Genomic DNA, 25180 nt, shown 5'->3' on the forward strand with positions numbered 1-25180 from the left:
TAATTAATTAGTAATAAATTAAAATTAATAAGGGATATACTAAGGTTAATAAGTGATAAACAAAAGCCATTAAACTCAATTTTTTTAATAATAAAAGTGAATCATTAGTACTACTCCGTCTCCAATTCCAACGTGAATAGTAGAATTCACGGTTCACTAATAGAACAAAAAAAAGCATAACTCAATTTTATTCGAAGATGAATCTAGTTTTAGGAGACGTTTAGTTCATGAATTAGAATTATAATATTAAAATTATTTTTGATTTACGTGTATTTTTTATGAGAAAAAATACTATAGCGAACCATGAACCATGATTTGAATCGGGGTACGAATTTCCCAACCAAACAACCTCCGACAACTACTATAGATTCAACACATGACTAAAGGGTTGATCTTTTACATTTTTTAATTAGAATGACTTGAGTAATAATTTTAAGTTGAGTTTGAGTTATAACTGGAGTTAAAGTTGTAGCTTGAGTTTGTGTTTAGATATGCACATTTGAGTTATGATTTGAATTGAGAATCTATTTGAGTTTGTATTTGGGTGAGTCAAAACTTAAATTTATATTTATATAGTATTTTAATAAAAACTCAATGGTGATAAATTTTTTTAATAAGTATATGGGTGAGGTTTTATTCGTCTTTTCGTTGTGAATGCATAGAAAAAATATCATCTCAATCAGAATTAAAACGAAAAAATTATGACATTTTTAAGAATAAAAAAAATATTATTTATTAACTTGAGTTCGAGTTTATGAACTCGAGTTTAAGGAGAAACTTGAACTCGAGTTTAACCATAAATTTGAGTTCAAACTCAATTTATAAAAGAACATGAATTTAAATAAAATTATAACTTGAGTTTAAATTTTTTCCGAGTTTCATTAAAAAAATAACCCCTAATTAGCCGACAAGACCTTCCATATTGGAGCACCGACCCATTGATAATGAGAAAGGAGTTTCCATTCAAGAATTTGGCTGGTTTGAAGCTAGACCATACAAGCAACATTAGGTTTTGGCTCTATCAGTACTCAACATCACTTGCTAATATAAAGTAAGACCCATAATATAAAATCCACGTATATAACTCACATATATAACCATTTTTCATTGAGCATCCCTATTCATCCCTTAAGTGATACGTCCCATTACTCACATGGTAGGTATTTTGGTGGGTCCCATTAATTGGGGGCTCATTTTTTGTGAGTGCCAGGTTATGTGCCCATGAATAACATTTTAAGTTATGGTGCTCACTCTACTCCCTAGCATTTTTCATTGTTTATTATTAGGGAATCGTTATGGTGCAACAATCTATTTGGTCCCACCGGTAAAGCAAGTTTTTAAAAGGCGGTGGATTGAGATCAAGCGGTTAAGAAGACCTTTAGAGCCCGTTTGGTTGGAGGATTCGTTCTCTGATTCGAATCATGATTAATGGTTCGTTACAGTATTTTCTCTCACAAAAAACACACGTAAATAAAAAATTATTCTAATCTTATGGTTCTAATTCATGAACCAAACGGGCTCAGTATTGCTCTTCCAATTGTATTGGGGATATTAACGCTTCTTAGATGTGTAAGCAGTGACGAAACTAGCTAAGACCTAGAGGGGGTTAGCTGCTTTAGTGTTCTTCTAAAATTTATTATTTTGCCCTATTTCTTCTTGTTTAGCCCCTTAAAATTTTCCATTTCGATGTTTTATACTGAAATTTTTAAAAGTTTGTATTTATATCCTTGAGTTTCATACAAAATTTATATTATTTTGCCCCTTTTAAACTGTGTGATTTAATTTGTAGTTTGAATTGACGTTTGGATATGTAGTTAAAGTTTTAATTTGAACAGAGAATAAAATTTGAATTTGTGTTTGGTATGTGTGAAAAGCAGAGAGAGTTGGCACTTTTTACTGTTAAAAAATGATTTGAACGTTTGAATTTAACGGGAGAGCTAAACTCTAAGTTAAGCCATTTAACTCAATTTAAACTGAGAATATAATTTAAATTACATATTTATCAAACGTCAATTTAAACTGTACTTATTATTCAAATTGAATTAAACTAAACTAAATTAATAAAACAAATAGGAACTAAGGAGTTGTTTGGTTAGGGGATTCATACTCTGATTTGAATCATGATTCATGATTCGTTATAGTATTTTTTCTCATAAAAAATATATATAAATTAAAAATAATTTTAATCTCATAATTTTAATCTATGAACTAAACGTGTCCTGAATTTGTTACGAGAACTTCAAAGGATATTACCGTCTGTTGGTAAGGCTCGTGATTCAACCAATGTAGCCTCATTTCACAGTCAATATATATTTTAAAATTCGTTTATTTTTTATGTATTTAAATTCATAATTTTAATTTTATTATAATATTTTTTTAATAAAAAATTTAAAATTTAAAATTGTATAAATTAAACGAGTCCTTATTTCCCTAGCGGAGCCAAAAAGACGGTCGCACAATAAAGACTGTCGCACCATAAGTGTCCGACGGGACGTGGATTTAGAAGCACGTGATTATTATAATATAATATAATGATGCTTCAAAGTTTCTAACTACTTTGAACTCTGACATCACGAGCTTCCCAACTTCTCCTTTTCGCTTTTAGTCCTTGCTGACCTTTTATTCAGCAAAAAAAAAAAAAAAAAAGTACTTTTAAGTCTAACCTTAACATTCAACAATGTCGTCTTCGAGCTAATGATAGCTTCTCAGTTCTCAACTCTAGTTTTCTCTGCGGTTAAACCCTAGAGTTCGGCTTTCTCTCTCCTCTTCGAATCTGTGGCAAATTACTCAGGTATGCTTCCAATTTCATAAAATTCCCTCTCGGTCGAATTTGAATATTCATGCCAGAATTTCCCCAACTATGGAAAAAGAAAGAGGAATTAGGAATCTCACAAAGAAAAAACGGAACCAAATAGTTTCGGACAATGCCGAATCTAACAATGCTTCATTTGCGTGTCGATGTTTTGCTATTCTTTTTTGTAATTACTATTATTATTTTAATTTTTGGTGTCATTGTTTGATTTTCTATGTTTCTTTTGGGATTGAAAGTTGGACTTTTGTTGTGTGTTTATTAATTTTTTTCATTTTCTAGGTCCTGTTGATTAAAATTACATTTGTGTTTTTAGCAGAAGACTACATGATCGCCTGCGGTTTTGGGTCTTCTCTTCCTCTGGTTATTTTATTTTATTTTATTTTTTGGATGATGCAAGGCAATGAAATTTGACCCAAAATGTTCTTTTCCTTTCCTTGAAAATTTACTACGCAAGAAACAAACAGAATGGATGAATTCTTTGTTATACATATGTAGAATTTGGTAAGAAACGTACTACATGTACATCGTTCAGATGAGATTAGCATAAAAAAAAGTTCTTGTTTTGTTCCTCTTTTAGAAAGTGAGCGGAAAAAGGGGCAGTGTTTGTTTGTATGTCAAGGAAGCTCATTTTGTTGTTGTGTAAAGCCTGATATAGATGCACTTGTCTTCTAGTGTCTCATCAAGATTATGTGGTTCAATTTTTCATGTTGCTAGTTTAGTAGAATTTTCTTAGTGCATGTTTGGTATATGGGTTATGCTACAGTGCAAACCCATTATTTTGATTCTGCTACAGTGTTTTTTACTCACAAAAAAATTTAAATTTCAAAAGTCATAATCAAAATCACTGGTTTGAACCCATATATCAAACGAGCCCTTAATTTGTGCTCCTTTTTTTTTTTTTTTTTTTTTTTTTTTTTTTTTTTTAAAACTCTTTTTGAAAACTCCTTTGTCGCATTTATTTGATGATGCCATGATTAAATCTGTTGTGTATTGAAACAAGTGATTTATCTGTACTGAAATGATATGAATGTTGTATGAAATCTAGGCTGCCTGCATGGCATGTGCATTGCACGTGCCGCAACCGATTAGTGCTTGCTATAAGTGACCGTGCAGTAATAATGTGGTGGTAGCAGCAAGAAGATAACAGCTACTACTTCAGCAAACCGAATACTTTGAAGCTAGCAGAAAAGGGAGCACCTAAAAAATTTCTGTAATTCTCTCTCAATTTTATAAAAGCATGTGAACCTATGCCTTTTAATCTTTCTTTGGTTCTCTTTATCTCAAGCCTCTAGGCTTCCAGAAGGCCATCCAAATGCATAGCATTTTTCTATCTTGGCATTAGAGTTATTATTTATTTATTTATTTTGCACATAACCTTACTTTTATCTCTTTTAAGACTCTAATATGGTTACTTCATAATTTTTTACACTGAAAACTGTTTTATACTCTGGTTGAAATATCCGTGCTGGAAAACAGGAAAATGTACACATGTTGTAAGATTGTTAAACCTAAATAACCCTTAAAAAGTAACAAAATTTGTTTGCATAGTGTGCATACTCTCATGACAAAAACATGAGCAACCATATTTAAGGGTGAAAGATTATCATCTATGTCAAGCCTAAGGGCGAAGATGTTATTTTATTGTATATTTTTTATCTCTAAAAAGCTCATAGAATAGAAGATATGATCTTGGAATTCTGAATGTTTATTGTAATCTTTGGGGGTTCTTGTTTTTCAAGCAGTGTCTCGCTCTGTTTTAACTTGCGTGTGTTCCTCTTTTCTTACTATTTTCTTCAAGAAAAACCTCCTAAAAATTAACACCTTTAATTGTTCAATCTAATATCAAACCATGTGTGATTTTCTTTTTCAGCTGGAGTTTTTTATTTATTTATTTTTTTCAGGAATTAAAAATGCTGAAGGGAATTGCTCCAGTTGTGTCCGTTGGGTCACTATCAAGGGCGTACCAGGCCATACAGCCTCCACCTCCTAAAATCTGTGGCTCTCCTGGTGGGCCACCCATTACTGCACCGAGAATAAAGTTAAGGGATGGAAGGCATTTGGCCTACAAAGAATATGGGATGCCTAGAGAAAAGGCCAAAAATAAGATTATCTTTGTTCATGGCTTTTCTTCCTGCAGACATGATGCTGTGATTGCAACAACCCTCTCCGCGGTACATAGAATTGATTGTTGTTATGCATAGAAATAGAATACACAATTCAGATTCATTTTGAACTATCTGGATATTCAGAGCTTTTTTAATATGTTAGATCTTGACGTGATTAATGTTTAGGACATTTTCTTTCAATGCATATTCGCTAATCGATACCACAATGGCCGGCCTTTAAGTTTTTGTTAATTTCTACTTTTTGCTACTTTTTTTTTTGGAAAAATAATTACAGGAACTGATTAACTTCGCTCAGATTTGCTTATTGAACTTTCTGGTATTTAGTTGAATTCATCTGGTTTAAAATTCTTTTTGTGTAATGGGTTATATATAATGTTTATTGTTTTTATTTTAGACTCTTTTTTAAGTTCTTTATTCGGTTGCAAACTTGCATGTAAAGTTAGCATGAGTGAGCAAAAAAATGTATTATGCTAATATCTCCAAGATTCTTTCCCATCTTTTTTATGCTCTTTCTTTCCCATCTTTTGACCATATTTTGGTTTATTATCATTACAAACTAATCCAAGTGGATTGGGAAGGCGCATGGTCTTTCATCCAAGAATTATCACGTTGAATTCATTCCAATACAATAGTCATTTTATATCAGCATGCTTACATATAGGGGAACTCCACTCCCTTCTACTTGCGTCAGAAAAGAAAAATAAGTTAGTAATCTAAGATATGAAGTTCCCTCCACTAAATACCAAAAGCGCATATGATCAGGCTTGCTAAATTTTAGATTATGTAAAATGTAAATTACCTGCATATGTAAATGACTGTATGTATGTGCATAAATGCATGCATGCATTTTTGTCGTATGTTGTAAGGGTTGCATTTCAAGGTGGGCATGATCTTCTCAGGACTTTATTGAAGAACTGGGGATTCATGTCGTGGGATTTGACAAACCAGGTTATGGAGAAAGTGATCCAGACCCCAAGCGAACAGTGAAGAGTTTGGCTTTGGACATAGAGGAATTGGGTGATCAGCTGGGACTTGGATCCAGATTCTATATAGTTGGAAACTCCATGGGCGGCCAGGCGGTCTGGGGCTGTCTCAAGTATATCCCCAACAGGTAAATTATGCTCTGTAGCTGCTCATTTTGAAAAATTATAAATTGTGGGGTCTTTCCATATTGATATGTTGGGAATTTAGGATCATAAGCATGACGTAGTGTTTGTGATATACTAATGTTTCTAAGAGTCAATACACCAGTAGGATTTCAGGTTGCTGTTAGTCTTTTGCTCTTTTTCCTTTTTCTTTTTCTTTTCTTTGTTGTTTTTTGTTGTTTTTGCTGTGATGGACCTCTCATCCATCTTTAAACTTCGTGCACTTATTTCGAATCAATGAAGTTTCTTCATGCTTTATCCCAAAAAAAAAAAAAAAGATTGAGTTTGGCATGTGACAACTGATTTAGAAGGAAAACAAGGCATTATGTCCTAGAAATGGGTTTTTGCAGATAACTTAATGCTACCTGTGAACCAGTTCTAAAATAAGATAGACCCATAAAGCTTGGATCAACTGTTCTTGGGCTGAACTGGATAAAACTTCAATACCCTACTCAGCTTGGGTTGGGTCAGTTACGTCATCTTGTTCGAGTTACTGTTTTCTAAATAAACCATTGAGTATTGTCTAATATGAAAACTCAGGCATCGAATTTTTTCCTAAATATGATTTCATTTTCTATGCTGTCTCATAATTCTCTAAGTACTTTTGAAATTTGTTTCAAATTGGATGTGTGGGATGCTAACAGGCTTGCAGGAGCAGGATTACTCGCTCCTGTAGTCAACTATTGGTGGCCATCTTTTCCTGCCGACCTGTGCAGAGATGCTTATAACCAACAAGCGCTAAGGGATCAATGGACTCTTCTTGTTGCTCACTACCTGCCGTGGCTAACCTACTGGTGGAACACTCAGAAATTATGTCCTGCATCAAGTGTTATAGCTCGCAATCCTGACGTTTTCTCTGCTCAAGATCTGGAAATTGTCAAGAATAAATTTTCACTTGATCCAGAGAGAGAAAAACAACAGGTACTTAATTCAAAACTGCACATCGTGGCTCTTTTATACTAATAGATGTGACTAGTTAGTTTACATTTTTCAGTTGGTGAAATGCACCGTGCGAGATATGTTCTATTTATTGTTCTCACCTATTAGTATCCAACTTTACAATTTACAAACAACAAGAATCTCTCTCTTAAATAATTTAGAATGAGAATATTTGATGAGATGCCGTGCAGCAATATGCCACACAACAAGGAGTATTCGAGTCGCTTCATCGATCTTTGAATATAGGATTTGGGAAATGGGAGTTTGATCCAATGGATCTCAAGAACCCTTTTCCTAACAACGAAGGCGCCGTCCATTTATGGCAGGGTGATGATGACAGGCTTGTCCCAGTTACTCTGCAACGCTATATCGCTGGTAAACTTCCATGGATTAATTACCATGAGTTACCCGGTGCAGGACACCTTTTTCCGCATGCCGAGGGAATGGGTGAAGTTATCATGAAGGAGTTTCTAACAGGGGAGACTAAATCAACTTCTGCTGCGGAATGACATTCTTGTTTGATCCCTTTTTCTTTCTCCTTCAGCTTTTTTTGGTGTTTGGATTTTTCCATGGAAAAAAAAATGGAAGAAGAAAATAATTGTTAGTTGACTAGCAGATCGTGGCATGGCCCATAAGTAACAATGTCGTTTGCAAATCTTGTATTTCTACTATTGAAAAATAAGTCATCTCAATTTATTGTATCATATATAAACCTTTCAACATCAAGACTTCTTTTTATGAGATAAGCTGTAAGCATGCGTGTGCATACCTTTTGCGTTCTTCTTTTTATAAAATTTATTGAATAAAACGGGTGAAAACAGATTTCAACATTACTATGGTGTTGAAGCGGTGATAAAGGATTGCGAGTTACTTTTTCCTCCTTTTGATATACAGGGATCATCAAGAAAAATGCTTGAGGCCTAAGCACGGCATTTGCCGGGCACTTGAGTGTTAAAGGAAAGAAAATCAATTAAAATCAATGAAACATAAATATTCAGGCCAGACTTTAGCTTTACCTAATTTCTTTAGAATGGAACATTCCACGTGCACGTTTCTTTGGTCATCAAATAATAATAATAATGAGAAATAAATAAATAAACCAAACTACTTGCATGTAGCAAACAAAAAAATAGGGCCAATAAGGAAAATACCACTTCTGAGGTAGTGTCATTCAATTCTACTATTTATATGGATTAACTGAAATTAATCAGATTAACTGAAAGGTTGGGAATTTAGATATAAATGAAGGGTACTATAGCTTTATACTACTTAAAAGTAATGTAAATCAAAGAAAATAAAATAAAATAATAAAAACCAACGAGAAATATTATGGTCCCGATCACCCGATTCGAGTTTCGCTACAGTAAAAAGCTCTCAGAAATAGTCACATCTAACTTTTTGGCTACAGTAAAAAGCTTTCACATAAAGTCACATCTTAACTCAAATTAAAAACTCAAATTAGTGAATTAAACGGACCCATATAAGCAAAATAATTGCAAAGAAATAATAATAAAAATATACTTGGGATATGGCATCAAACGTCCTCATTCAAATTGACCCCAATATCATATTCCTTCACAAAGAAGTCTCATTTGAAGATATCATTAAAAAAAGAAAAAGATATCCTTAAGATATGCCTTCTAGTCCATTGTAGTTGAGGATTTGACGGCATACTTAGGGCTGTTCATAAACCCGTAAAATCCGCATGTTCAATCTATCCCACTCCAACCTAATTCGAAAAATACAATTTTTAGTATTAAATTTTTTTTTTCGACTCATTCAATGTCTGGCCCGAAGTTTTAAGACGGGGTGTAGGTTGGACCCATAATAGCCCGCACACCCCAACCTAACCTGCACTCTAACTTGTCTCTTCTAATTTCTAACCCTTGACAGGCAACTTATTTCTACTCTCTAGTTTCTTCATGTTTGAATTAAGTCTTTATGTTTGCTTTATGTTAAGACTAATTTATTAGTGTAGACTAATTTATGTTTGTTTTATGTCGGATGGACTACTTTGTTTTATGTTTGATGTTGGATTGAACTTTGAATTTCTACCTGTTAAAATATTGGAGTTATTATTTTTATTTGATGATGAACTTTGAATGTTGAATTGAACTTTGAGTCTTTGAATGTTGAAACCGACCATCCAACCCACCTCACACCAACTCAACCCAAACATCATTAGGTTGTGAAATTTTTCTAACATCGTTGGGGTTAAATATGTGCAACCCGCACCTTTTAAGGTGGGAGAATAAAAAGTCATATCCCGCACCAACCTAACTCATGAACAGCCCTAGGCATACCCTCTTGCAGTTTTGCTGTAGAGAGATGAAGAAAATAGCTACAGGACGATCATAGTCGATAATAACCAGAAAAAGGAGAGCAACAAACAAGCACATAATATCCCAACTTTACAACATCTAGTAGGTGCCAAAACTATGTGTGTCTTTTAACTCAATTTATTATTGTTTTTATCATGTATCACTAAGGTTCAATTTTAGTTTTGTTTTCAGGAATTATTTGAGGTACTAACAATGTTAATGAAAATTGCCCCAGCTTTGTTAATTGGGTTACTGTCATGGGGATACAAGGCCATACTACGGCCACCTCCTCCGAGAATCTGCGGTTCACCGGCCGGACCGCCCATCACAGGTCCCAGAATAAAGCTAAGGGATGGAAGGCATTTGGCCTACAAAGAATATGGTGTTCCAAGAGAAGAGGCAAAATATAAGATTGTCTATGTTCATGGCTTTTCTTCCTGTAGACTTGAAGTTGTGGTGTCATCAACCCTCTCTCCGGTACTGAAATCACAATATTATTATGATTACACACAAAAACATGTATTTATAGATTGTAATGCAATGTTTTTTTTTTTTTTTGAATTTACCATTAGGTTTAGTCTGCAACCACGATTCTAATTTATTAATGCTAGTAATTTGGTACAAAGATATTGCCTATTCAACTCACTATAACAAACGTCTCTTTTGATGGGAATTTTCAGGTTGCATCTGACAAAATGTATTCTTTTTGGAGTAATCTTTTTTTTTTTTTTTTTAGTAGCAAGACAGTTAATTTGTTTGGTTTTTCAGCCAAAAAAAAAAAGAAAAAATAGAAACAAGCTAGTTTGTTTGTTCACAGACACAAGTACTTAATGAGTGAGTACAAGATGTATTTGAAAGTAGGTCCAAAAAACGGCAAGACTAAAGCTTTGAGCTTGATTTCCATTTTCACACTCACATATATAATATATATACTTGTATGTGTACGTACACACACGTATTTATGATGTATGAATATTGTTTTGAAGGCTTCTTCATTTTGCACATGATCTTGTCAGGAATTTGTTCAAGAACTAGGGCTTTACATCGTGGGATTTGACAAACCAGGCTATGGAGAAAGTGACCCAGATCCTAATAGGACAGTTAAGAGTTTGGCTTTGGATATAGAAGAGCTTGGTGATCAGTTGGAACTCGGATCCAAATTCTATACAATTGGAAATTCCATGGGCGGCCAGGCCGTCTGGGGTTGTCTCGAGTATATCCCACATCGGTAAGAGCATCTTCAATGCAATGTCAAATTAATATGCTGATATACTTTGGCACTCCGTAGAAAAAAAATACTCTTCAATGCAGTATCTTTTTTTTTTATACAAAGTTTAGTGTATGTTATAGTAGGTGCCTAATTCATATAGATAAGTTATTTATTCTTTCAACTGGTGAATTCATTTATGGATCAAATTAAAATTTATCAGTTGAAAATTAACAACTCATTTGTCACATGACCTAAAACGAACAAATATTTGGTAAATAACTTTTGATATATACGCAACAATATCTAAAATCTTGAGTATTGTTTCTGATAGAAAAACTTGGGCAATAGGTAGATTGTTTCTTCTATGCTGTCAAGTTCTGAAATTTCATAATGTTTGGTATGTTGAGAGGTTTGCGGGAGCAGCACTAATTGCTCCTGTAGTAAACTACTGGTGGCCATCTTTGCCTGCCAAGTTGTGCAAAGAAGCTTATAACAAACAACCGCTAGGGGATCAATGGTCACTCCGAGTTGCTCACTATATGCCATGGTTGACCTATTGGTGGAACACTTAGAAACTCTTTCCTTCATCGAGTGTTATAGCTCGTAATCCAGTTATCTACTCGGCTCCTGATCTTGAAATTTTCATGAACAAGCTTTCAGTTGATCCAGACAGGGAAAAAAAAATCAAGGTACTTAATTATAGTTTCAAGTCTATTTCCAAAAAAAGTCACTTTTTTTTTTTTTTTGATAATCCGGTAAGTTTTCAACCAGGAAAACTCTAGATATGAGCTCTTTAAATTGTCATAAGGTTGGCCCTTATCCATTCTTTTAGGAAAGGGCAAGTAGTAGGATAAGAGGAAGGTCGTCCCTTTACTCCATTCCTTTCACAGGAATGGCAGGACGGCTTCCAGAGGTAATGGGAATAAAAAAAGTGTGAATGGGAGGGTAAGGGAGAGGAATTTCCCCTCTCTCGAGCCCCCTCTCATTCCGTCTAGAGATTGATTGATTTGGTCAATCGATCACTCCCTCTCGGGAGAGCTCTCTCTGTGCTTCTGGACGACGAGAGAGCTCTCATGAGAGTGCGTTCCCTCCCTCCCATTGCTAACGCTCGTTTGTGGTCCACCATGTGAACCACTCCATGTATTAGCTAGTACTTATTTTTATCCCAAATTTTTAATGCTATATTGATGTGACCATTGATCTGTGATGGAATTTTATGCAACAATTTAGTTCATAATAGTATAGTTCATTCTCATTGATTATGCTAGTTTACACAAAAATATTCCAACAATTTGTTCAATTGATGAACTACAATTGTCATTTAGTAATGCTTGTCGATTAACAGTGATATTTTGTTACCAACATATTAAATTTTTTATTTTTTGCTTGAAATTTCCAGCATATTTATTGATATTAGAAAGCAACGGTGAGAAAATCCATTACTCCTGCTAGAATCTGGATAGGCTTATTCCATTTTTTTTTCTCTATGCAGCAATATGCTACACAACAAGCAGTGTCTGAGTTCCAACATAGAGCAATGAAGATAGGATTTGGAAAATGGGAATTTGATCAAGTGGATCTGAAGAACCCTTTCCCTAACAATGAAGGCTCTGTCCATTTATGGCAGGGTGATGACGATAGGCTCGTACCGGTGACTGCAACGCCATATTGCCAGTGAACTTCCATGGATTCGGTGAGGGACACCTTGTTGCACGCGTAACAAGGGGATATGAGAAGCTATAATAAAGGAACTAATTAGAGAGAAGTAGCCAACTTCTTTTTTTTTTTTTTCAGTGTATAAAACTGACGTGTAAAGGTATAATTAGGGAAAAGGAGACAAACTAATGCACCTGTTTAAATTTTTATCTTTTACTTTTAATTAAAAAAATAAAGAGTAAAAATCAAGATTCATACACTTTTAAAGGTAGATTCAGTAATTCTCATAATATAATTTTAATGTATATTAGTATGTATTTGTGTATAGATAAGATACTAATATGTAGAGTCGTACATATGTGTATTATTTTTTCTTTTCTTTTTCTGCATTATTTGTGTCTAGATAACAAAATAATATGTATAGCCGTACATATATGTACACTTGGGGGGACTAGAGGAACGTGAGCAAAATTTTCTGACCAGTTATGAAAGGATTTTCATGAGTTTCAAAAATCTAGTGAACGTAAGGTAAGGGCATCCATCGGCGGCTTAAGGATTAACACAAGCAGGGCGGTTGACCAGTAGAGGGAGGGTTCAGTTCAAGTTGGGGGATGTCGGGTTGAGGGAGGTTTTAACCAATTGTTGGACTTGTGGATGTCTACCGCTCAAAAGGATCATATAAAGGTAAATAAAATAAAATAAAATAAGGGCATCCATCGGCGGCTCAAAAATTTTTCACTCATCACTGGCCACCAAAGTTCTTTTCCCGGTGACTTTTTTGTCAAATTCTTTTTCCTGGCAATTTCTTTTGGAGTTTTCTCCGTTTCAATAATTCTTAAGACCGCAAAAATGTCTAACAGAAAACAAACACATCCTTCTCTGATTTCGCCATTCTCTTTGCGTTTGCTGTTCCAACGATTCTCTCCAGCTATATAAACAGCATCAAAAGAAAACAGGAAAAAGAAAAATGAGTGACTAACAAAACCAGAACAACATTAGTGGGAGGAAAACACTGAGTAATTTGGGTTGAAAACAAGGTTTTTTTTGTAATGATAAGCAGTATCAAAGGATCTAAACAACTCGACAAGAAAATATGACGCAATTAAGTGAACCAAGAAATATACGCATGACAAGCAAAGAAGCTAAATAATACCCGGAGCTGATCAAAACGAGAAAAGAGGGTGGTGGTTGTAACATTATCAGATCCCTCAAGCATATTAACTATCTGCAAAAGAAAGAAAGAAAAGAAAAGAAGATTATTGGTGAAAAGGGTTTATGATAGTCAACATTGGTTGAAGAGTATAACAATGGATTTACTCTGACTAAAATTGGAGATAGAAAAACTATATCTAAACCCGTATAAAAATAATAAATTTTGACATTAATCAGAAATAATTTTTTGAGTTCATAATTACCTCAGGGTAAAACTCCTTTCTCTCCGGGAGTGAATAGAATAACAAATTTTTTATACCGCGAATCTACTCAACAGGAAAAATAAAAGGATGTGTTAGAGCATTAGGAGCGTTGATAAAACTGAATGCACCTTTTCATAAAATCTTAAAATTGATCGATCTCATGGAAAAAGAGAAAAAAGACCATGCAAATGGAAGCATAAAAAAACATAGGCTTTGCACTTGTTCACACTCACACACATGTTGATACAAGCATATAGTCAAAGTACCTTGTATCTGTGGTAAAAATGCATTCTCTCAGTATACAGCAAGATCTTCCTTTTCCCTTCAAAGAACCAAACCCGTGCACGAGAAATATCACTCGGTTTTGTATACCTGAAAAGCAAGGCCAATATGTGCGCATTAAAACATTTGCAAACGAACAAGAGACTGATATTGCACAGGCTAGTAGGGAGAATAGATCAGCGTCTTACTCTGAAAGTATACAAAAGGATGCATCCTCTGACTTGATGAAGTTCCGAATTCGAACAAACTCAAAGTACGAACTAATGAATATCATTGTACCCCCCTACAAAAATGTCCACAAGATATGAAATAAATCAGCGTATAAACAAAACCACAAAACATCGGAATTTGAATAAAGCTTAGACATCACCCCATTGCTTACCTGAATGGAATCTTTAATTTTTGGGAAAACCTGCATAAAGAAAAACACCGTTAACCATTTGGAATTTCATTATCTGATGATACAAATGAAAGAACCCTTTTAACGCCTACTAGCACTCAACTCCATCCTAAAATGCTAACAAGATAATAGCACAAGCAGGATTCTAGTAATGCACGAAGAAATAAAGAAAAAAAGGGAGGGGACATCTAGCAACCGGACTTCGACTATTGAATAATAATGCAAGCTAGATTTTAATTTCAGGAGACTATAATAAACCTTCTTTGAAAAATATTCAAGACGAGCATCATCAATATCTGTCACGGAATCTGCACCAAATCGCTGGTAAATCTGTAAGGTCAAAAGGTAACAAAATGGATTATCTCATGAAGAAAGTTAACCCCATAAGAGATGACAAATCTGATGGGACAAAATGAGAAGTTATACTAAAATCACCTGAGGCACCTGGAAGGTTACCCTTTTTTGTTGTATCATGTAAAATACTCTCTCTAAACTGCAAAAATTCTGCTCAAGTAATTTTTTCCTAAAAGGTTAACTGATATTTAATACCATTATTTTTAGGCCCTACATTGGCAAAATGAAATAAACAACGAAAATGACTGTTATATAGGTCGGAAGAAATGACTAATACAAACTACACATCCTCACAGAACTTCAGGATTTTCTTTGTACAGTTCATCTTCTAAGCTGAAGTTTAGTAAGTTTGTTGTTAACGTTCTAGTACTTCAAATGAAGAAGGGAAAAAGGGAAGGGATAGGTTCAGGATTCTGGTTAGAATTGTATAGGTTCAGGATTCTGGTTAGAATTGTATCTCTAGCATCTCAAAATTGCTAAGCCGAGAACTCTTTTAAGGAAGACGTGTGCATAGTATTAGAAAGACAGTAAGATATGCTTACCTGTTGCACCTGAAGCAGCACCTTGGGAAGGACGCCTTTATACTCACACTCCAACTTCACCTGTACATACAGCATAATGATCGTCACAAAATTTGCAAACCAAATAAAATCATAATAACAGAGGGAAAATATCCAAAATACACCTGTGTTTTGTCAAAATACCACTTTCGCCACTCTTAATATGCAAATGCTCAAAACATCCTGTGTTTGTAAAAACATACCCAAAACACCCCTGAAGTTTAAATTTTTGAAAATACTATGATTACCCTTCCCAATCTATATTTAATGTTATTTTATATATGATTTGACTAAGAAGTTAAATAAAACATAAAAAAAAATGCTCAAAAAAATATTCCAATTAGAGAAATACTTCAATTATTTCGAGAGTTTTTCATTTTTTAAGATTGATTTTATCTAAATTTTAACATTTTGGTTTAATAATGTTTTAAATAGTATTTAATAAAGATTGGGAAAGGTAATATTGGTATTTTCAAAAAAAATTTAGTTGTTGCAAGGGGTATTTTGGGACTTTTTTATGAACACAGGGGATGTTTCAGGTATTTACAAAAATAAAAGGGGCGAAAGTGGTATTTTGACAAACACGGATGGTGTTTTGGGTATTATCCCCAACACAGACAAATACTCTATTTCTTAAATATATATATATATACATATATAATCTTTTTCTTGTTATTTTGTTAAAAAAATGAAAAAAAAACAAAACAAAAACAAAACAAAAACCAAAGGAAAGCAATCATATATGTATATAAGAGAAAATAGGAGAACAATACACTATTCTTTGGTAAAAAGTAAAAAGAACAGATACCTTTCCTTGGTAATTGACGCACTGGTTATTAAACAATGCATTCATATCTGCAACAACAAAAATAAAGTTCAACAAGTAGTCCAATTGAATATATATTAAAAAAAAAATGGACTCTCATAAGAGTAACCTTTGGAATTCATACTTCAAATTATTGTATAGTTTAAAATACATCAGAATTTCACGAACTCTAAGGAAGAAAAAGGTTTAGCACCCGTTGTCTTTCTTTGTCTGAGTACAATTCAATCACATTGGTCCCTTTTGTTTCAAAAGTTTCTTTTTCTTTTTTATAATTCCCTATTATTTTAAAGTTATCAAGTGTTGGATGTAACTAAGATTTTTTTCCTTCAGTTTACATTGATCTGATTTTCGGGTTTCATTAAATATCATTCTTATGACTTTCTGGTTAACTATCACATTATCTGCATGCCACTTATATAGGCTTAAATTCTCAATATTGGGATTAATGATGGCAAAGACTTAGAAAACCTTGTTATTCTATGTTTCTTTCATCTTCTTCCTATATCCTCCTACCATCTCTTGCTTCTTTCGCTACAACATCTATCTAATTTTTTATGTATACCTAACAGACATGATAACTCTTTTGTCGCCTTTTAATCCTTTTTTGAAAGAATTTTAAATCATCATTTTATATTGTAATAAAGTAAAGGATGGTAGGAAAGAATTGTGGATTGATTGGTAGTGAAGGACTGTTAAAAAGTGGTGACCTGGTAATAGAGTAATGATGAATAAATGAATAAGGATTATTTTCATAAATGTCCCCCGAAGTATGTATCATAATTCAAAATACCCCTTGATTTTTCAAAATGATTTGTTGCACCCCTCGATCTATAGAAAATAATTCAAGATGCCCCCTCCATCCAACTCTGTGTATAATGTTAATGGCTTGCTGAAGTGGCATACCATTAAAAGTTAACTATAACATTAAATCCTAATTAAATCTATTAAAAAAAAATATTAAATACCCAAAATAATCTCAGCCATATATCTAATTCTCATTTGATCAAAGGGCACTTTGAATAAGGGTACATACTTCCGGGGACATTTATGAAAATAATCCAATGAATAACACAGGAATTAATAGAATTAGTAGACGGTAAATGATCAATGGAATCAAATGGTTACCTGGGTTTAAATAAGAAGACAACAATATAGTTTGCCTGTAAAATCTTGCATATCCATCCAGGTTCCTACACATGCAAAAATATTACAATTCATAATTTCACTTCTTTTTTTTTTTCCTTCAAGTTTTAGTGTCCTATAAAAAAATTACAAATCCCTTAAAAATAAAAAATAACAAATCCCTTAAAAAAAAATTACAAATCATAAGCAACTTACTTGAAATGAGTATGCAGTAAATAAAATCATGTTTTGCCTCATGTGGCAGTGCAAAAGAGCTCCCCAATTAAATTAGCCTCCTGGCGGTACTACGGAGGAAGCAATCTATCAAATTTCTTAGAATGTTTAATGCCTAGATTTTTGCAGCATATATCGGAGAAGGAAGCAGGTGTTTTATTGGTTCCTCCTCGACTAGCTTAAGCTCAAGACAGGATGCACCAAGAAGCGAACACACTGTTAAAGTATTAAACTATTGTTGGCCCACTTCCTAACAACTTAAGCTTTTGGGATGGATTGGTAAACTAACATGGTATCAGAGCGGGAGGTCCTGAGTTCAAACTCCCGTAATTGCACTCTTTATCCTCATTTAAATTGTCATCATGTGTTGGGTCTTTAATATATCTCGGGCTTAAATATTCACGTGTTGGGCTTTCTAATACCCACACGATTGCCCATTGTCCAGCCCACACGTGAGGGGGAGTGTTAAAGTATTAAACTATTGTTGGTCCACCTCCTAACAGCTTAAGTTTTTGGGATGGATTGGTAAACTAACACACAAATGTGAAGCCTTTTAAATGCCTAAATTACTAGTACTTTAAATCTAATGTAGCTTGGTAACGAATCCTTTGGTTTAAGGAAAAAAAAATGGCAGCAGTACTGTGGAAGTGTGTGCTGACTCCTTTGGTTGGAGAGGAATGGTAAGGTTAGTGAGAAGTAACAGGATCTGATTTCTTTACGGCAATTCTATTTGGCTCCCAGGAGCCAGGGGTTCACACCTCACAGGGGTGGGCCCCACGTGTATGTGTGAGGCCCGCTTATATTTCATGCGAGCCCCCTGGCTATGGAGAGCCAGAGAGAATCAATAATTTCTTTATGGAAAGGATTAAAACTCAGTTCCACTTTGGGCGTCCACAGTTGAGTTTGCTTCTTTTTTTTTCCCCTCTTTTATCATTCATGGTTGAAAAGCCATGATGTATTAATGTTCTTTTACATTCTTTTGTTCTGTTATAGTGGATTTGTTTTCCATCAAAAAACTTTTTCTACTTTTTTCTTTGATCTTTCAGCTCCATTACCCGTGAAAAAAAAAAAAATTGAAAAGAAAAAGACGTGAAATCAACCTGTTTACAAACTATTTGTGGATTCTTGTTCTTCTTTTGTCTCTACTTTCTCTGTACTTATTATTCTTTTGTCAATAAGATTTATATTTTGTGTACAAAAAGAGAGGGGGTTTACTACAGTAACAAAGAAACTCCAAAGGGGAGGCGTAACTATTAACTGACAAAGAAAATGTTCATATCACCTAGAAAAGATTAACTAGAAGAACATACCAATGTCTTATTCGCATAATATCAGTTCCATGCTGCTTTGACGGTATGAGATTCAACTGCTTGACAACGGTTGACAAGTGCAACCAATTCTGAATTTTTTATCATAAAAGAAATTTTGGGATGTGAATGAATGATATCAAGCTATCAACATATTAGTTTATGCTCGAAGTAACTTAATTAACTGCCTACAGCATACCTGCATTGCTATCACCTCTGCATAATCAATAACTAGAACCTGCTCATATCAGACAAATATCCCATCATTAACTAAAAGGAAAATGTAAAAGCATAAAATTGCATGCTGCAAAAGAATACTCCCTCAATTCATCAGGATGACTAGACAAATACCTCTATAGACGAAAGATAATCAACATCCTTTGACTTGTCTCTATCAATCTGCCCAAGTTTCTGCAAGAACAAAGACCATTATCAGTTCCATGTTCATCACAGTACATGAAAATGAGTAATCAAATAGAATCTGGAGCTGGTTAATGGTTAGTGTAATAATGTAGAGAAAAGATCATGCAAAGAGTTCGAATCTTCGAACTGAAAAAGTAACTTACAGTAGTTAAACCGAGAGGAGAAGCAACTATAATGTCCGAGGAATAAAAATCACTGTACAGCTTTATGCTCCGCCTAGAAAAATAAATAAACAAAATGTCGTTTGAAAATAAGTTCGGAAACCTATGCTTTCTACAATTCTCCTCAAGTACACACTGCAAATAATAGTTGACATAATTTTCACACACACGCAGTTATGCAGAGATAGAGAAGAGAGACAAACTCGATATCTAAATCGAATGAGAAACTGAAAAAATTAAATGACTTAACCAAAGCACAGTAGGAGAAACATTAAAATGGATGAATTAACACAAGCATAATCGTAAAATACTAGAGTCCTTAAAATTTCGTAGTCCCCTGAGCTGGACAAACTGGTTATTCAATGAATTTAGTAAAAAATAAAATAAAAAATATAGCCTCTCAGCTGGAAAAGTAAGTCCAACATTGAAAACTATGTAACTACTTTTCCTTTGAGTAGATAATAAGACAGCACTTGGTAAAGCTACATTAGATGTTTCAATTGAACATTTCACAAGCCATCAATTGCATGTGGAAAATAACAACGGAAGAGATTTACCTAGTAAACTTTATGCCGACAACAAAGTGATCATTGTTATTCCCACCAAAAAGTGACTGAAAGTCAGAAGGTTTAGATGATTTTTGAGGTTTTGCACTTCTGGGTGCTTCTGTTTCTTCCTTACTGTCTTCAACGCCTTCAGTTCCAAACTCCTTATAAAATCGATCTAGGTGCTCTATATTAGCCTGACAAAACAAAAAATAGCATTAAAGTTTACATTTTGATTTCTTTTTTTCCTGTTAAGCTTGGCAAATACCAGACAGCCTAAAAAAGCTAAAGAAACATATATTAATGAATTTATGAAGGGGGAAGAAAGAGTTGCAGAAGTTCAAAACGTAGACAAGCTTGAGCCTTGAGGAAAATTAAAATATGTGAGGTTTAAAGGAAAATTTTAATAATTATAAGCTTATAGCAAGTCTGATGCAAACATCACTTTAAAATGAACTTTTCTGATGCAATAGGCATAAATGCAGAGAATATGAAAATTATGTGGCAATAACTCAGCTGAAGCTGGAAATATCTGCACATGATATCAGTATCTTGTCATGTCAAAGCATTTGATTCATTCTATATGATTCAAATAAAACGGATTACCTTGTGAGCTGAAGGGGTCAATTGTATAAGCCTCTTAACAACACGAAGTGCAGTGCTTGCAAGTGGCAACATGATCAAAACCTGGCAAACATGAAGAACCATAATACACATCCACTCACATCCACTCAAGTCTTTCTAAGTTTTTATCATGCTCACAATTGCAAAACTTAAACTAGAGAATAGTGTAAAATGTAAGCAATCAACAATACCTTAGGACGAGTAAATCCCTGATCACGGAGAACATCATCATAAGGCATGTCATCCTGAGCATTTTTTTGATGCTTGGCCACTTTTGTGTCATTCTTTATCACAAGATCTCTAGTTTTGAAGACATGATTCAGCTGCACAAAAGAAATCAAAATTATTCATACATATGTGTATATATAATATATGTATATAGACATACTAACACATCTTTAAAAAAAAAAAGGAATAAGGGAAAGCACTCACAGAATGCATAATATATGCATCCCTGATACTTGAGTCTTCTTCCAAGCCTCTGAGGTAAAAGGGTTTCTTGTTGCAGTGCAAAATATCTCGATGGCTGTTGCCTAGGGAAAAAAGAAAAGGGACAAAAATAACAAAATTGTTCTGTTGCTTATCAGTGTCCTACAATTTTCTTCTTTCACAGGAACAAGTGAAAAGGAAAACAAGTAGAAAGGCAATAATCTCAATGTTGTTTATCTATCAGAAATAACTCAACCTTTCAAGTCGTGGATTATTAGACGTTGCAGTAGCAAGCAATGAGATGCCAAAAAAAAAAAAAACAAAACAAACAAACAAACAAGAAACAAAAAAAAAAACAAAAAAAACAAAAAACAAGAACTAAACCAGCTGCCTCCAATCTACTGCAGACTTATCATCTTACATGATCTTTCAAAAACTTACGGCACACTAGTGTGACATACAGAGCTGAAATAAGCACTAGTTCAAAAATACTAGAAGCCTCTCATTTCACTTTACCGCTAGTCTTCTAATATATAAATGTAAATTTTTTTCCATAAGAACATACTCCAACAGTTATCATAATTCCAAGTTTTATAATCCTTAGCAAGGCATAAGAACTAAATTCAATTTATTTTCCAAATAGTCACTGCAAGACAACAAAGTAAAAAACCACCTCAGGAGGAAGATATTTCAACTGATGGGTAAAAGGGATTCAATACCCAACTTAAAATCGTTTCTCTGGTAAATATCTGGATGCAGCCTGCCTTTCAAATGAAAGCTGAAACCCTGTGGATCTTCACAACTATGCTTCATTGTAGAAACTAAGGTTTGCAGTTGGACCTATGTTTCTATTTTCCTTTGCAACAAAATAATAAAGGAAAAAAAAGCTGTTCATCTAAAAAAACAAAAAAAAAAACAAAAAACAAAACAAAACAAAACAGAGAAAGAAAGAAAGCTGTTTCCACTTGACTTGATATTATTTATATTGTATATTTTATATTTGAAACAACAAAAGAAAACGAAAAAACTAGGTAATGCAACAACACAAAACTTAAAAAATGAACTTTTGCATTACAGAACTAGTAAGGCTCCCTATTAAGGGGTGGGGAGGGTAGGTAGGGAAAAGAACTAATGAGGCTGACTTACATAGGGTGAAGAAGAATTTCTCTTTAGAAGAATGAAAATCACTGCCACTAGAGGTCTTGTACACATCCAACCAGTGTTGATACAGTTTAGGCTTCATATCGTAACTTGCTTTGACATCAACATCCTAAAACAACAACAACAAATATGAAGTAACTCAAATAGTTAAATATATAATCAACAACAAAAAAATGGGGTAAAAAGAAGTATTAAGCATGCTTGCAAACGGACGAAATACACGTGTATATTTCAAGAAACGGTGATTTTATTAAAACTAAGAGAAAACAACTGTAAAAGCCTAAGAAGTTCATATGAAAGACATGCAAGAGCTTGTGAAGGAATCAAATGGACACACAACAAATATAGTTGATCACTGACTGCCCAACTTGAAGAACACAAATTTTTGCAAAACATTACCACATGTTCAGAAATTTTGTAGTGGAAAAAATTTATGGTAATTATACCTTCAAGAAACACTCTCCCGTGCCAACCCACCAGCAATTTGACATCCCTATAGTAGGAACCTTCCACTCATATTTCCACTTCTTTGTTGAAAGATCATCAACCTCCTTTTTTGATAAATTGTGCGTCAAGTGTTTATTGAAGGGACTACAAAAGGAAAAATATGACGTGAATATAATAAGTTTATACTGTTTCCAGATAAATGAGGCAAAAAGTGACGTGAATCTCGCATAATATTTTAATTCAGAAACACAAAATAAAGCCATATATCCTCCACAAAGACAATTGTGTAATGCAAGCGTAAATTTTGTGACAAACTTAATGCAGTGGCCAGTTGGAAAAAAGATAAAATAAAATATGAGATACCAATTCTATAAGAAAAGACTAACAATATGTGATGTAAACCTCTCACTAATAGCTGCCTCAGAAGCAGATTCTTCATCAATTCCAGAGTCATGTTCCTCATCCGAGCCAGAGATCTCTTTCTCAGATTCAGTTTCAGCATCTTCACTTTGATCCTCTGTTTTGTCACCCAGAGATTCATCATCACTTCCTAGGAATATAAAGTACATAAGATTTGCAGATGCTAGAAGAGGAAAACCAAATTTTGAGCAGACTATCACACAAACAAAACAAAACATGCAAAATAACTAGGCTTACACATATAGACATATGCAATTCTGTCAATAAAATAATATAAATTCAACAGGAAAAAAAAAGGTCATTATAGGACAATCCATTAAGTTAAGCAGAAGAAGCAAAACTACAAAAGAAAACACATCATCAGGAGATTTCATCATAAGAGTTTTTAATACTAGACTAGTGAAGTCCACAATGTCCTACCTTCCGTGTCGTTATCCACTTTCTCTGGCAAACTAGAGGATTCAGAATCATCATCCTCATCTTCTTCTGTGTCGCTTTTGCCTTCTTCTTGCCTTTGTCTATTAAACAAAACACATGATAAGATAACTGTGCAACAAGAATCAGTTTCACCAATGCAACACTAAGCCATTTCACTTTTGGGAAGATGAGTAAGCTCATTTAGTAAGTAGCACTTCATATGCTTATCCAAATAGAACCACATGAAATGCCTAAGTGCCTGTTTGGTTGGATGGAGGCAACTTAAACCCTTGTTTGGTTGCATAACATTTTGAACTTGAATTTGGGTTTAACCAAAGGTTCAAACCCACACAATTCGAACTCACGAAGTGAACGAGGCCTAAGCAAGCCAAACTAACAAATTTATATTACTCAACATACTGGCAAATGTCGACCCAAAAGCCACCATTTTATCTTTTTTTCTTTTTATATGAGGCGTAATCGAACCTGCAACCTCCCCACAAAGCCCCACCACACCAAATTCCTGGTGCCACTAGACCAAATGGTTTTAAGCTGAAAGACACCAATTCATGGTTTTAAAACGTATAAAGCTTCCGAAAGTGATGGCCTCGGAGTTCTCTCATTTACACAAAATACTAGAATTTCCTCTCATAGACATAAATAAATAAATAAATACTCAAGCTTCTCTTAAAAGTCCATTACCTCAGCTTATTTGCATCATTAACAGATTTACTAGACGAGCCCAGCATATTTAACAACTTGTCATATGTTGATGGCTCCTTATAAGCTATTTCTTCTACAGGAGACAAGCTGCCATTTTCTTCCTCAGATAACTCCCCTGCACCCAAAAAGTATCAAACACTTCAATTCCCACACAAATCTTTCTATTCTTAAATCAATCACTAAAAAAAAAAAAAAAAAAAAAACTAATATCATATAGTATCATCACTAAAAAAATAAATGTGATTACCAATCATCCAGATAACAAAATATATATTATATATCAAATGTCAAATGAACAAACAGAAACCAATCAAAGACATGCCCGAGGAAGTAGATGATGGGCTATGGGGAATCTTTTCTTCTTCAACACGGCGACTTTTCTTGCTACACCTAGTCAATTCGAATTTCCCGGGATTTTTCGGTCTCTTAAATCCTGGTTTTGGAAGAATAACCGAATAAGAATTAGCACATAATAATAACAATAGTATTTTATAGTTTCACTTCTTCACTCAAGAGCACAGCTGACAAATACAATGAAGTTCCTTTACCCGTTTTCTTTCCGAATTGCTTCCCCATTAAAAGATAAGCGACTCAGTGTCTTCCTTCTTCTTCTTCTCTCTTTTCTGACTCTTATTGCCAAAAATATCCGTCTGCAACAGCTCCGGGGACTTGGCGGCGGTGGTTGGAGTTCGCGTGGTGGGAGTAGCGCCGGCGGCGGCTGGGTTTCGCGGAGGGGGCGGCTGACGCCGAGGTACTCTGTGGGATAAGAGGGAGAGGGTTTAAGAATTTAAAAAAAAAATAGTAATAATTAAAAAAAAAAACAAGGGCTTTATTTTTGCTTTTCCAATTATATCCTGTTTATTTCCCTCTTGGGGTTTGGATGGGATATTTCAATTACGAGTCACAAAAATAATTGACTCGCAATTGAAATAAGGTGAGTGAGTTTCTAGAAAAAAAAAAAAAAAAAAAAAAAAAAAAAAAAAAAAAAAAAAAGAAAAGAAAAGGTGAGTGAAAGCCTATTTATGTCCTTTCAGGTTTATAAGTCAGCAAAAATACATCATTAACTAATTTAAGAAAATAATCGACCTTTGTTTAAGAAAAGCACTTAAAACCGGTCATTC

General features: G+C 34.0%; 2 protein-coding genes and 1 pseudogene across 6 annotated transcripts; 2 read left to right on the plus strand and 1 right to left on the minus strand.

Moving 5' to 3' along the window:
* The first annotated feature begins 2574 nt into the window (after window positions 1–2574).
* Window positions 2575–7833, plus strand: LOC21401314. Of its 2 annotated transcripts, XM_024173560.1 has the most exons (6): window positions 2575–2791; window positions 3858–4022; window positions 4714–4983; window positions 5838–6049; window positions 6728–7004; window positions 7214–7833. In XM_024173560.1, exons 3-6 carry the CDS (start codon window positions 4723–4725, stop codon window positions 7529–7531), a joined length of 1068 nt encoding a protein of 355 aa, XP_024029328.1. In that variant the 5' UTR covers window positions 2575–2791; window positions 3858–4022; window positions 4714–4722; the 3' UTR covers window positions 7532–7833. The 2 variants fall into 2 exon arrangements, with proteins under 2 accessions (XP_024029328.1, XP_010088782.1); XM_010090480.2 differs by lacking the exon at window positions 3858–4022.
* A 1723-nt stretch (window positions 7834–9556) lies between these two features.
* On the plus strand, window positions 9557–12376 carry LOC21412862 (annotated as a pseudogene).
* A 210-nt stretch (window positions 12377–12586) lies between these two features.
* On the minus strand, window positions 12587–24881 carry LOC21401315 (digestive organ expansion factor homolog). Of its 4 annotated transcripts, none has more exons than XM_024173503.1 (25): window positions 24608–24881; window positions 24382–24492; window positions 24039–24174; window positions 23340–23437; window positions 22902–23016; window positions 22499–22643; window positions 22038–22161; window positions 20895–20995; window positions 20654–20785; window positions 20445–20525; window positions 19851–20035; window positions 19276–19348; window positions 19061–19120; window positions 18909–18947; window positions 18713–18801; window positions 17172–17236; window positions 16029–16075; window positions 15203–15262; window positions 14565–14636; window positions 14289–14318; window positions 14095–14189; window positions 13891–13996; window positions 13625–13687; window positions 13363–13434; window positions 12587–13137 (listed from the first exon to the last, which is right to left on the minus strand). In XM_024173503.1, exons 1-25 carry the CDS (start codon window positions 24633–24635, stop codon window positions 13063–13065), a joined length of 2202 nt encoding a protein of 733 aa, XP_024029271.1. In that variant the 5' UTR covers window positions 24636–24881; the 3' UTR covers window positions 12587–13062. The 4 variants fall into 4 exon arrangements, with proteins under 4 accessions (XP_024029271.1, XP_024029265.1, XP_024029281.1 ...); XM_024173497.1 differs by having other exon boundaries at window positions 22902–23049; XM_024173513.1 differs by lacking the exons at window positions 24039–24174; window positions 24382–24492; window positions 24608–24881 and having other exon boundaries at window positions 22886–23016; window positions 23340–23431.
* Between the last annotated feature and the right edge of the window lie 299 nt (window positions 24882–25180).

This window comes from Morus notabilis, unplaced genomic scaffold (assembly GCF_000414095.1).
Source record: "Morus notabilis unplaced genomic scaffold, ASM41409v2 Scaffold521, whole genome shotgun sequence".
In the NCBI taxonomy this organism is placed as follows: Eukaryota; Viridiplantae; Streptophyta; class Magnoliopsida; order Rosales; family Moraceae; genus Morus; species Morus notabilis.

Excerpts from the sequence above, each read along its gene's own strand:
- LOC21401314 (XM_024173560.1), top strand. The coding sequence starts at position 4,723 with ATGCTGAAGGGAATTGCTCCAGTTGTGTCCGTTGGGTCACTATCAAGG. Across the intron at positions 4,984-5,837 it reads TTGCAACAACCCTCTCCGCG|GACTTTATTGAAGAACTGGG; the intron begins GTACATAGAATT and ends TGATCTTCTCAG. Across the intron at positions 7,005-7,213 it reads CAGAGAGAGAAAAACAACAG|CAATATGCCACACAACAAGG; the intron begins GTACTTAATTCA and ends GATGCCGTGCAG.
- LOC21401315 (XM_024173497.1), bottom strand. The coding sequence starts at position 24,635 with ATGGGGAAGCAATTCGGAAAGAAAACGG. Across the intron at positions 24,493-24,607 it reads GCAATTCGGAAAGAAAACGG|GATTTAAGAGACCGAAAAAT; the intron begins GTAAAGGAACTT and ends TTCCAAAACCAG. Across the intron at positions 13,688-13,890 it reads ATTTTTACCACAGATACAAG|ATTCGCGGTATAAAAAATTT; the intron begins GTACTTTGACTA and ends CCTGTTGAGTAG.